An 11,489-nucleotide genomic window follows, 5' to 3' on the forward strand; every position below is an offset into this window, starting at 1 on the left:
GAGAGAGAGAGAGAATGAGGGAGAGAAGAGAGAGAGAGAGAGAGAGAGAGAGAGAGAGAGAGAGAGAGAGAGAGAGAGAGATGAGAGAGAGAGAGAGAGAGAGAGACAGACAAGGTCAGTAAAGGTTAGCATTTTTTCTCTTGGCACAATTCTCAATTTAGCTCCGTCATCATAATTTACAAAGCATGGTTTATTCCCTGATAATAACTGACGACACAGGAACTGTATCAGCCATTACACGTCTGTATTACAAATGAATAAAACATTGTAGGAAATGAAGGGTAAGTTGAATTGATCACAGAGACAAACACAAATGCCAGAAAGCTGCTAGGCGGTCAACAGACAGATAGTCTCTGATCACATACAGCCAGACTTGCCTTGTAACTAGAGACACAGTATACTGTGATGGCACACACACACAATGGAGAATACTGCGTCAGTCTGTCCTACAGCAGAAACACCAAAGAACAGCTTTTTCCAGTATTCTCTTCTTTCTGTCTCTCTGTGTATCCGTATCAGTGTGTGAGCAGTTACTGTAGCATGTCAGTGTGTGTGTGTGTGGCGTGTGTGTTTGTATTCCTCGATCTGGTCGCTGCGTGAGCAACGGGGGTGTGTGTGACGTCAGCAGCAACATGCGCAAGCTGTTTTATGTCCCATGGAATGTCAGTCAGCATGGATGCAGTAACACATCTCAGCCACAGAAGCAGTATTGAGTCATGAGTACTGTCCTCTGACTGAAAAAAATACTCCTCGTCTTTGGTTTTGTTCCTTCTTGCGCTCTCTGTCTGCTGCTCTCTGCTTCCTGTCCTCTCTGTCTGCCTCTCTTCTGTCTTGTCTGTCTTCTGCTCTCTGTCTGTCTGTCTCGTCTCTGCCTGTCTGTCCTCTCTCTGTCTGTCCTTTTCTGTTGCTCTTCTGTCTGCTCTCTGGTCTGCTCTCGTCTCGTCGTCTGTTGTCTGTCTCTCTCTCTCTCTCTCTCTCTCCATCTCTCCATCTCTCTTTCCTTCAGGTGGTCTCTCCAGCTCTTCGTGCAGCTCTGCTGTTGTCCGCTACACTAAAGACCAGCGTCCTACCACCCTCCCCATCCAACCCTTCACCTTCCACCACCAGTTCTCCAAGCTGTCCCGGCCCAAGCCCATTCTTCCCCTGCTGCCGGGCTACGTCTCTGGGATGCAGGCGCGGGGTGGAGGGCCTTCTGGAGGTCCAGAGGGGTCTGATGGGGTCGACGACGACCGATGGGAAGACTCTGTGCGTCGATGCCAGAGTGGTGGTACGATGGGTGGGATGGTGTCAGCGGTGGCTCCGCTCGGCCCTGGTTCTGTCCGGCCCTCGCCGCTGGGTAGCTATTCCCCCGTTCGCCTCCAGGGGGTGACCTCCACTTCCTGTTCTACCTGCACCCCCAGCCCCCAGACTCCTCTCAGCCTCTCCTGCCCCCTGTCGGCCGGGCTCCTGCCCCTCCACCATACCCCTCCCCCACCAGCACGACTTGCGGCTGTCCCTCTGCCTCCCACTCATCCACCTCCGCCCCTGGGTGTGAAGCGGGATGCGGTGCCCCCCATGCTGCCTCCGGTCCCGGGCCAGGTGCAGGGTCAGTGTCACCGTGGGACCCTCCCCGTCCTGCCGGTCGTGCTCCAGGACAGTGAGATTTCACTGCGATACGAGGAGACGTCAGACCCTGTGGAGGGGAGCAGAGGACCAGGGTCCAGGACACAACATGGTAGGTGTCTCTATCTCAGTGCGGTCCGGTCAGGAGTTGTCATGTATGTGGTGGTATCAGTGAGGTTGTTGGATTATGGGTTGGCCAGTCCTGTCCCCCTCATGTCTTCTATGGGTTTCTTTCAGTCTTTTTTCTTATTTTCTTTCTGTTATACGTTATTTGTTTGCGGTCAACTCACCTCTTATGGTGATTTAACAGATATACTGTAGTCATGGTGATTTAACAGATATACTGTTATATACTGTAGTCATGTGATTAACAGACACACTGTAAGTATCGTTGATTTAACGAGATACTGTTATATACTTGATCATGGGTTTAATACAGTTAGATACCTGTATCCATGGCTGATTTATCAGATATACTGTAGTCATTGGTGATTAACAGATGTACTGTTATATACTGTAGTCATGGTGATGTTTAACAGATATACTGTAGTCATTGTGATTTAACAGATGTACTGTTATATACTGTAGTCATGGTTGATTTAACAGATATACTGTAATATACTGTAGTCATGGTGATTAACAGATATAAGATTTATATACTTATGTGTCATGGTGATTTAACAAGATTATACTGTAGTCATGGTGATTTAACAGATCTAACTGTAGTCATGGTGATTTAACAATATGTACTGTTATATACTGGTAGTCAGGTGATTTAACAATATACTTATATACTGTAGTCATGGTGATTTAACAGATATACTGTAGTCAGGGTGATTTAACAGAATATCTGTTATTGATATACTGTAGTCATGGTGATTAACAGATATATTGTTATATACTGTAGTCATGGTAGATTAACAGATATACTGTAGTCAGGGTCATTTAACAGATATACTATTATATACTGTAGTCATGGTGATTTAACAGATGTACTGTAGTCATGGTGATTTAACAGATATACTGTTAGTCAGTGTGATTTAACAGATATACTGTGGTCATGGTGATTTAACAGATATACTCAGTCAGGGTCATTAACAGATATACTGTAGTCAGTGTGATTTAACAGATATATCTAGTCATGGTGATTAACAGATATACTGTAGTCAGGGTGATTATACAGATATACTGTTATATACTGTAGTCATGGTGATTAACAGATATATTGTATATACTGTAGTCATGTGATGATTTAACAGATATACGTAGTCAGGGTATTAACAGATACGTAGTCAGTGGTGATTTAACAGATATACTTAGTCATGGTGATTTAACAGATATACTGTAGTCAGGTCATTTAACAGATAACTGATTATAATACTGTAGTCATGGTGATTCAACAGATATACTGTTATATACTGTAGTCATGTGATTTAACAGATATACTGTTTTATACTGTAGTCATGGTGATTTAACAGATATACTGTTATATACTGTAGTCAGTGTGATTAAACAGATATACTGTAGTCATGGTGATTTACAGATATATTTATATACTGTAGTCAGTGTGATTTAACAGATATACTCTAGTCATGTGATTTAACAGATATACTGTAGTCAGTGTGATTTAACAAGATATACTGTTATATACTGTAGTCATGTGATTTAACAGATATACTGTAGTCATGGTGATTTAACAGATATACTCTCTTACTGACTCTCTTGTCTTTCTTTTTCTTCTTATCCATAATCATTTATTCTTTTATCCTATTTTTCGTACCATGTACACTCACCCCATCTCTCTCATATTTTCAACGTTCCTCTTCCTCTGCCTTCTACCATGTACACTTCGTCGACCTCTCTCTCCTCATTTAATCTTGCTTTCCCCAATCCTCCACATGATAACCAACCTCTCTCATCTCCCTGTCTACCATCACCCCTCTTTTGGCTCCTTCTCTTTTCACACACCACTTCTTCACCCCCATCATTCCCCCGTCCCCTCCGCCCATCCTCCCCCACAGGACACCACCTCTCTCCCCAGACTCTGAAATGGAGGGAGTATCGTCGTAGGAACCCCCTGGGGGTGGAGAGGTGTTCCTCTGGGGGATCAGGCGTACCTGCCCTATCAGGCAGTCTGGACGGGAATGGTCGTAGGGGCGTGGCCAGGGGACAGCGAATCACACGACGGAATGTGTTTGACTTCCCTCCGGCCTCTAGTGGCCACGCCCTGGGACGACTCAATGGTGCACATATACTACTAACCTTGCTGATTAGATGCTGTGTGTGTGTGTGTGTGCGTGTGTGTGTGTGTGTGTGTGTGTGTGTGTGTGTGTGTGTGCGTATTTTTGTATGTGTGCGTGTGTGTGTGTGTGCATTTGTGTGTGATTTTCTCATCTTACGTGTGTGTTCTCAGGCCAGTCTGTGAAGCAGCTGCAGCAGTACTACAGTGACTTCCTGCCAGACTACTTCTCCCTGACGGAGCGTCCTCCAGACGAGTTCTGTCTCTCTCCTGACGCATCCTCTTCGTCATCGTCCTCCACTTCCTCACAATCCCACATCTCCGTGAACCTGCAGCAGAAGAGAGGTGTGATCAAGTGGTGTAGTATAAACCGTGCATTCGGAAAGTATTCAGACCCCTTGACTTTTCTCCACATTTTGTTACATTACAGCTTTAATCTAAAATGGATTCCATTTTTTTAAAAGGTCAAGGGTTCTTTGACAAATTTACAACCAAAAAATCCTCTTATATACATAAGTATTCAGACCCTTTGCTATGAAACTCGAAATTGAGCTCAGGTGCATCCTGTTTCCATTGATCATCCTTGAGATGTTTCTACAACTTGATTGAAGTCCAACTGTGCTAAATTAAATTGTTTGGACATTATCTGGAAAGGCACACACTTGTCTATATAATGTCCCACAGTTGACAGTGCATGTCCGAGCAAAAACCAAGCCATGAGGTCGCAGCAATTGTCTGTAGAGCTCAGACACAGGATTGTGTCGAGACACAGATCTGGGGAAGTGTACCAAATTTTTTTTGCCGCATTGAAGGTCCCCAAGAACACAGTGTCCTCCATCATTTTTAAATGGAAGAGGTTTGGAACCACCGAGACTCTTCCTAGAGCTGGCCTCCCGGCCAAACTGAAAAATCGGAGGAGAAGAGCCTTGGGCGGGGAGGTGACTAAGAACCCAATGGTCACTCTGACAGAGCTCCAGAGTTCCTCTTTGGAGATGGAAGAACCTTCCAGAAGGACAACCATCTCTGCAGCACTCCACCAATCAGGCCTTTATGGTAGCGTGGCCAGACGGAAGCCACTTCTCAGTAAAAGGCACATGACAGCCCGCTTGGAGTTTGCCTAAAGGCACCTAAAGGACTCTCAGACCATGAGAAACAAGATTCTCTGGTCTGATGAAACCAAGATTGAACACTTTGGCCTGTAAACTAGCGTCACGTCTGGAGATAACCTGGCACCATCCCTATGGTGAAGCATGGTGGTGGCAGCATCATGCTGTGGGGATGTTTTTCAGCGGCAGGGACTGGGAGACTAGTCAGGATCAAGGTAAAGATGAACAGAGCAAAGTACAGATTGATCCTTGATGAAAACCTGCTCCAGAGCGCTCAGGACCTCAGACTGGTGCGAAGGTTCACCTTCCAACAGGACAACAACCCTAAGCACACAGCCAAGACAACGCTGGAGTGGCTTCGGGACAAGTCTCTGAATGTCCTTGAGTGGCCCAGACAGAGCCCGGACTTGAACCCAATCGAACATCTCTGGAGAAACCTGAAAATAGCTGTGCAGCGACGCTGCCAAGCTTGTAGCGTCATACCCAAGAAGACTCAAGGCTGTAATCGCTGCCAAAGGTGCTTCAACAAAGTACTGAGTAAAGGGTCTGAATACTTCTGTAAATGTGATATTTCAGTTTTTTATTTCATATAAATGTGTAAAAAAATATAACTGTTTAAGCTTTGTCATTATGGGGGTATTGTGTGTACTGTAGATTGAAGGGGAAAAAAACAATTTAATACATTTTAAAATAAGGCTGTAACGTACCAAAATGTGGAAAAAGTCAAGGGGTCTGAATACTTTCCGAAGGCGCTGTATGTTTGTGCTTGTGACATCAGAATATAGCATAAAAATGACTGTGGCTTCTCCTCTTTACCTTCCTTGACTGTGGTACTGAACACAGCAGTATGTTAAGTGTAGTCTCTCTCTCTCTCCCTAGCTCCCTATTTCTATCAATTTCAATGTAAGGGTGTTTATTGGCATGGGAAGCCTGTCCTCTGTTGACAGCCAGGTCTGCCTGTAGTCAAAGATTTCCTGAATGTTGGGTCAGTCACAGGGTCAGGTATTCTGCCACTGTGTACTCTCTGTTTAGGGCCAAATAGCATTCTAGTTTGCTCTGTATTTTTGTAAATTCTTTCCAATTTGTCATGTAATTATCTTTTTGTTTTCTCATGATTTGGTTGGGTCTAATTCTGTTTCTGTCCTGGGGCTCTGTGGGGTTTGTTTGTGAACAGAGCCCCAGGTCCAGCTTGCTTAGTGGGGCTCTTCTCCAGTTTCTTTCCTCTGTAGGTGATGACTTTGTTATGGAAGGTTTGGGAATCACTTTCTTTTAGTTGGTTGTACAATTTAACGGCTATTTTCTGGATTTTGATAATTAGAGGATATTGGCCTAACTTTGCTCTGCATGCATTATTTGGGGTTTTACGTTGTCTCAATTTGGTGTTTGTCCCATTTTGTGAATTCTTGGTTGGTGAGCGGACCCCAGACCTCACAACCATAAAGATTGATTAAAATATTTTTAACCAGATTCTAATTGGTATGTCAAATTTGATGTTCCTTTTGATGGCATTGAAGGCCCTTCTTGCCTTATCGCTCAGATCATTCACAGCTTTGTGGAAGTTACCTGTGGCGCTGATGTTTAGGCCGAGGTATGTATCGTTTTTTTGTGTGCTCTAGGGCAACAGTGTCTAGGTGGAAATTGTATTCGGGGTCCTGGCAACTGGACCTTTTTTGGAACACCATTATTTTTGTCTTACTGAGATTTACTGTCAGGGCCCAGGTCTGATAGAATCTGTGCAGAAGATCTAGGTGCTGCTGTAGGCCCTCCTTGGTTGTTGACTGAAGCACCAGATCATCAGCCAACAGTAGACATTTGACTTTAGATTCTAGTCGGGTGAGGCCGGGTGCTGCAGACTGTTCTAGTGCCCTCGCCAATTCATTGATATATATGTTAAAGAGGGTTAAGCTGAATCCCTGACCCCCAGGCCTTGTAAAAAGACTTGTGTTTTTTTTGTCAATTTTAACCCCACACTTGTTGTTTGTGTACATGGATTTTATAATGTCGTATGGTTTTTCCCCAACACCCCTTTCCATCAATTTGTATAGCAGGCACTCATGCCAAATTGAGTCGAAATCTTTTTTGAAATCAACAAAGCATGTGAAGACTTTGCCTTTGTTTTGGTTTGTTTGTTTGTCAATTATGATGTGCAGGGTGAATACGTGGTCTGTCGTACGGGAATTGCCAAGAGATGAGCTATAGGTGTACCTACCAAAGGAGTCCCCTCGAAGCCTACCATTGACTATGTACATACCCAGCGTCCGACAGAGCTCCAGGAGTTGTGACCCTTTTGGTTGGTTATGTTGTTGTAGTTGTGTCTAGGGGGGCATATGAGGAAGGTAGTGCTGTCACCTCCATGTAAGTGTTTGTCCGCCTGTGTGCTGAGGGTGTCAGGTTCTGGCATTTAGGTCACCAAAGACAAGTACATGTCCCTGGGCCTGGAAATTCTTGATTTCCCCCTCCAGGATAGAGAAGCTGTCATCGTTAAAGTATGGGGATTCTAGTGGGGGGATATAGGTAGCACACATGAGGAAGTTTTTCTCTGTTAAGATAATTTCCTTATTAATTTCTAGCCAGATGTAAAATGTTCCTGTTTTGACTAATTTAATAGAGTGAGTTAGGTCTGCTCTATACCATATTAGCATACCCCCTGAGTCTCTTCCCTGTTTCACACCTGGTAGTTTGGTGGATGGGACTACCAGCTCTCTGTAACCTAGAGGGCAACCAGTGGGTCCATCTCCTTTATACCGGCTGACAAGATAAAGAAAAATCTGTAGTTCTGCCCCTGAACAAGTCAGTTTAACCCACTGTTCCCTGGCCGTCACTGTAAATAAGAAGTTGTTCTTAACTGACTTGCCTAGTTAAATAAATGTTAAATTAGAAAAAATTTGTAACAAAAGAACAGAGCCTGAACAGTTGATTTGTGTCAAATGCAGAATATCTTTTTCTAACAGACATACCCCTCCCCATCTTCACCACTGCTTTGTCAATAATGAAGAAATTCATATCTACTTTCAAGCCTTGCAAATCAACATTTTCTGCTTTAGGTTGTCCATTGGGGACTAACTAATTCTCCTTGTGGAAAGGAGAAACGAGTGTGATTAGCATAACATAAAAGAGTGTGACTGCAGCCTGTATTAGACTATACTTACTGCTGAGAGGCTGTGAAGGGCCTCTTGTAATCGACTACCTTTCCTCTCTCTCCCTCTCTCTCCCTCTCTCTCCCCTTCTCTCTCTCTCAGGTTTAGTCAAAGCCATCAATACAGCCGTAGATTTAATCGTGGCTCATTTTGGCACCAGTCGGGACCCTGATGTTAAGGTATCGTGTTCTACTGGGTGATTTACCCCTAAAGACAACTATGTAATTCTGTTATATTGCATTCTGTGAGTTTACTTTTCTTGATGGTTGCTAGGGAGTGTTTTGATTTTGCAACATTAGAATGTATTTTTTCCCTCATCATAATTTCTCTATTTCTCTCTCTATTTCTCTCCCCTTTTCTCTCTATCGATCTTTCTAACCTCTCTCTCCTTCCTTCTGCATCCTGTCCACACTCTCCCCTTCCACCACCTCCTCTCTCTCCTTCCTTCTCAATCCTGGGTCCCCTAACACTCTCCCTTCACACCTCCCTTCTCGCTCCTTCCCTTCTGCATCCTGTTCACACTCTCCTCTTCCACCACCTCCTTCTCTCCTTCCTTCCTGCATCTGTTCACCACTCTCGGCCCTTCCCCACTCCTCTCTCTCTTCCTTCTGCATCCTGTCCACACTCTCCCCTTCCACCACCTCCTCCTCTCTCTTCCTTCTGCATCCTGTTCACACACTCTCCCCTTCCACCACCCCTCCTCTCTCTCCTTCCTGCTGCATCCTGTTTCACACTCTCCCCTTCCACCACCTCCTCTCTCTCCTTCCTTCCACACCTCTCTCTCTCTCTCATCTCTCTCTCCTTCCTTCCGTTCACACTCTCTCCTTTCCTACCTCCTTCGTCTCCCCCTACCCTCCCCCGTCCTCTAGGCGAAGCTGGGTAACAGTTGGGTGAGTCCCACGTGGGCCACCTGATCTGAAGTACCTGTGTCCGGCTCTAAGGGAGGGTGCTGGGGGATGGGCTGAAGGCCTACGTCTGGACCTGATCATCGGACAGAGACGCAACCAGCCCTGGAGCCTGGGTAGAGGCCTCCACACAACTAGGTATGATGATGATGATGATGATGATTAGAGCAATAATCCCTGGATCCTGGTAGAGGCCTCCACACAAACTAGGTATGTTCTGGAGAGTGAAGGAGGAGGAGGAGGAGGGGCAGGCGGAGGAGGGGATGGAGCAGGTGGAGTGGGTGAGGAAGATGGATTAATGATGATGATGATGACTATGAAGATGATTCAATAATGTTTATGTGTGAATGAACGATGAAGAGTTTTTTCTGTTGTAATTCTGACCTCACTTTCTCCATCTCTCCACCTTCTTTCTCTCTCTCTCTCCTCTCTCTCTCTCTCTCTCTCTCTCTCTCTCCTCTCCTCCTCTCTCTCCCCCCTCCCCCATCAGGCCCGTACCTGTGTTTGTCCACAGCCTGTTCTCCAAGGTGTCCAGTACTCAGAGCTCACCAGCCACAGCATGAGACTCAACTCATTCATCTTGGGGACTGCTGAAGTGAGTACCCTCTATGTGCTCTATACTAACACGGTTTACTGGTGTCTCCTCACCATCAAACAGACAAGTTTCTTGTTGTCAGCATGTACAAGTGAAAGAGTCAAGTTAACGACTTCTCTTTTGTTTCTCTCTGTTTCAGCTTGCGATCTTTGGAATTTTGGTTCAATCATCTCTACGCTCAGGAAGGTAAGTCCAAATCAACACACCTAGCTAAGCTCTTTGAAAGATAAGAGATTACTTTCTTCACCCAGGTTTGGTATTGTGTGCTTCGATAGTCTAACATCTCGTTTCTTCTTCTTCTTGTTGTTGTTCTCTTCTTCTCTCTGCCTGTCTCCCCAGACATCGTAGCGGCTCCACTACCCCCATGGGGTTTCCTGCCGTGTGTCCCAGGGGCCATGCCAACCTCTCTTGGAGGAGCCTCCTCCTCCTCTCCAGCCTCTGTCTCTGTTGCCCTTTGATCTGGATCTGCTCTTTGAGCCGCGATTGGTCCAGAGGAAGCCAGGAGCACCTGAGAAGCAAGGAACAGCTCTGCTCCGCCTCCGCCGGCCAAGAGCCTGGACAACATCAGCATGCTCCACCTTCAGCTCATGAGGGGGTGGAGCTCGGAGTCACAGGAGGGCAGAGTCTATGAGAGAAGGGGCGGAGGTTAAAAAGGAAGGAGGCGGGGTGGGGAACAGAGAAAGGTTGGGGCTGAGACGAGAGGGACGTGGCCTAGGATGGAAGGGGTTGGAGAGAGAGGGAAGAGAGAGGGGGGTGAGCAGAGGATGGGGTCGAGGAGAGAGGGGCGGGGGAGGGGATTGATCGTTTAGGGGCGGGGCTTGTAGAAGCACAGCCAATGGATAAACCGAAGTAGGGACAGGATTTGCAAACCTGTGGAGAGAGAGCGGGAGGGGGAAGGGCACAGGAAAGAGAGTGAAGGGGGTGGAAGGAGTAAGCCATGAGGAGGATGGAGAGCAGGAGGAAAGGAGGAAGGAGAGAGAGAGGGATTGGGCGGAGGAGGGTCGTCAGCGGCAGGAGCGTGATCGCCAGGCGTGCTGGTGGTACCAGCTCATGCAGAGTTCCCAGGTCTATATCGACCAATCAGCTCAGGGTGGGTCGAAGTTCGTTAAGAGCGAGAAGAGGAAGAAGTCTGCAGAGAGGCGGAGCCAGAGTCAGCACCCACTCCCCAGGAAGGGTGTTGTGGAAGGGGCAGAGTCTAGCCAGGAAGAGGAGGTTCTTAGGGAGAGAAGCAGGAAGAGCAGCTCCAGCTCCAGTGGTGAGTGGATGGGGTCCAGGGGAAGAGGAAGACCATCCTGGATGGGGAGTCCCCCAGAGTCAGTGCTCACCCAGGACAAGGAGAAAGAGAAGGATCCAGGAACCACAAGGGCCACAGAAGCCACAGCGACCCAGCCAGCGGCCCAGACTGAAGACCCCTCCCAGGGCCAGGGCATGCGCTGGGTCAGACTGTTTGGGTCCAGCATGGGGGGTGGTGGCACCCCCTCCAGGCCAGACGGAGCAGAGCAGAGACCATCCAAAAGCAAGAGGAGCAGGTGACTGAAGTGAAGTGATGAACAGGTGCTACAGTAATAAATTAGTTACCTCTTTATAATACATTTCTCTTTGTTCTGTTTGTCCCTCGTAGGCTGCCGTCTGGATGGCTGACAGGTCTGGACATGTCCGTGCTGGACCTCTTAGCCCAGACGGTGGGGGCGGGGACAGTGAAGAGGGTGGAGCCTTCAGCTCCTCCGGCCCCTCCCACTCTGAACCAACCCTCTCCACCTCCTCAGCTGCCACAGGAGAGCCACACCAAACAGCTGTGGTAAGATAAACCAAAGCTGTACGAAATACTTAAAGGACTTAAAGGCTAAAAACACAGCAATACAATAGACTAAAAACACGGCAATATAATGAAATTACACTTAAAAC

At 46.7% G+C, this 11,489-nt stretch overlaps 1 protein-coding gene across 1 annotated transcript in view; it reads left to right on the top strand.

The window, feature by feature from the left end:
- Nucleotides 1-11,489, top strand: part of LOC112069777 (AP-4 complex accessory subunit RUSC2-like) — a 25,873-nt gene that overhangs the window by 12,525 nt on the left and 1,859 nt on the right. Inside the window, 20 exon segments of the mRNA XM_024137153.2 lie at nucleotides 1,007-1,714; nucleotides 3,624-3,845; nucleotides 4,016-4,186; nucleotides 8,187-8,263; nucleotides 8,954-8,985; nucleotides 8,987-9,105; nucleotides 9,181-9,199; nucleotides 9,480-9,517; nucleotides 9,520-9,569; nucleotides 9,571-9,584; nucleotides 9,724-9,770; nucleotides 9,924-9,964; nucleotides 9,966-10,079; nucleotides 10,081-10,134; nucleotides 10,136-10,195; nucleotides 10,197-10,281; nucleotides 10,284-10,366; nucleotides 10,369-10,425; nucleotides 10,428-11,113; nucleotides 11,206-11,382. Coding sequence (XP_023992921.2) covers nucleotides 1,007-1,714; nucleotides 3,624-3,845; nucleotides 4,016-4,186; nucleotides 8,187-8,263; nucleotides 8,954-8,985; nucleotides 8,987-9,105; nucleotides 9,181-9,199; nucleotides 9,480-9,517; nucleotides 9,520-9,569; nucleotides 9,571-9,584; nucleotides 9,724-9,770; nucleotides 9,924-9,964; nucleotides 9,966-10,079; nucleotides 10,081-10,134; nucleotides 10,136-10,195; nucleotides 10,197-10,281; nucleotides 10,284-10,366; nucleotides 10,369-10,425; nucleotides 10,428-11,113; nucleotides 11,206-11,382 — 2,854 coding nt within the window.

Source organism: Salvelinus sp. IW2-2015, unplaced genomic scaffold, assembly GCF_002910315.2.
Source record: "Salvelinus sp. IW2-2015 unplaced genomic scaffold, ASM291031v2 Un_scaffold1117, whole genome shotgun sequence".
Taxonomy (NCBI): Eukaryota; Metazoa; Chordata; class Actinopteri; order Salmoniformes; family Salmonidae; genus Salvelinus; species Salvelinus sp. IW2-2015.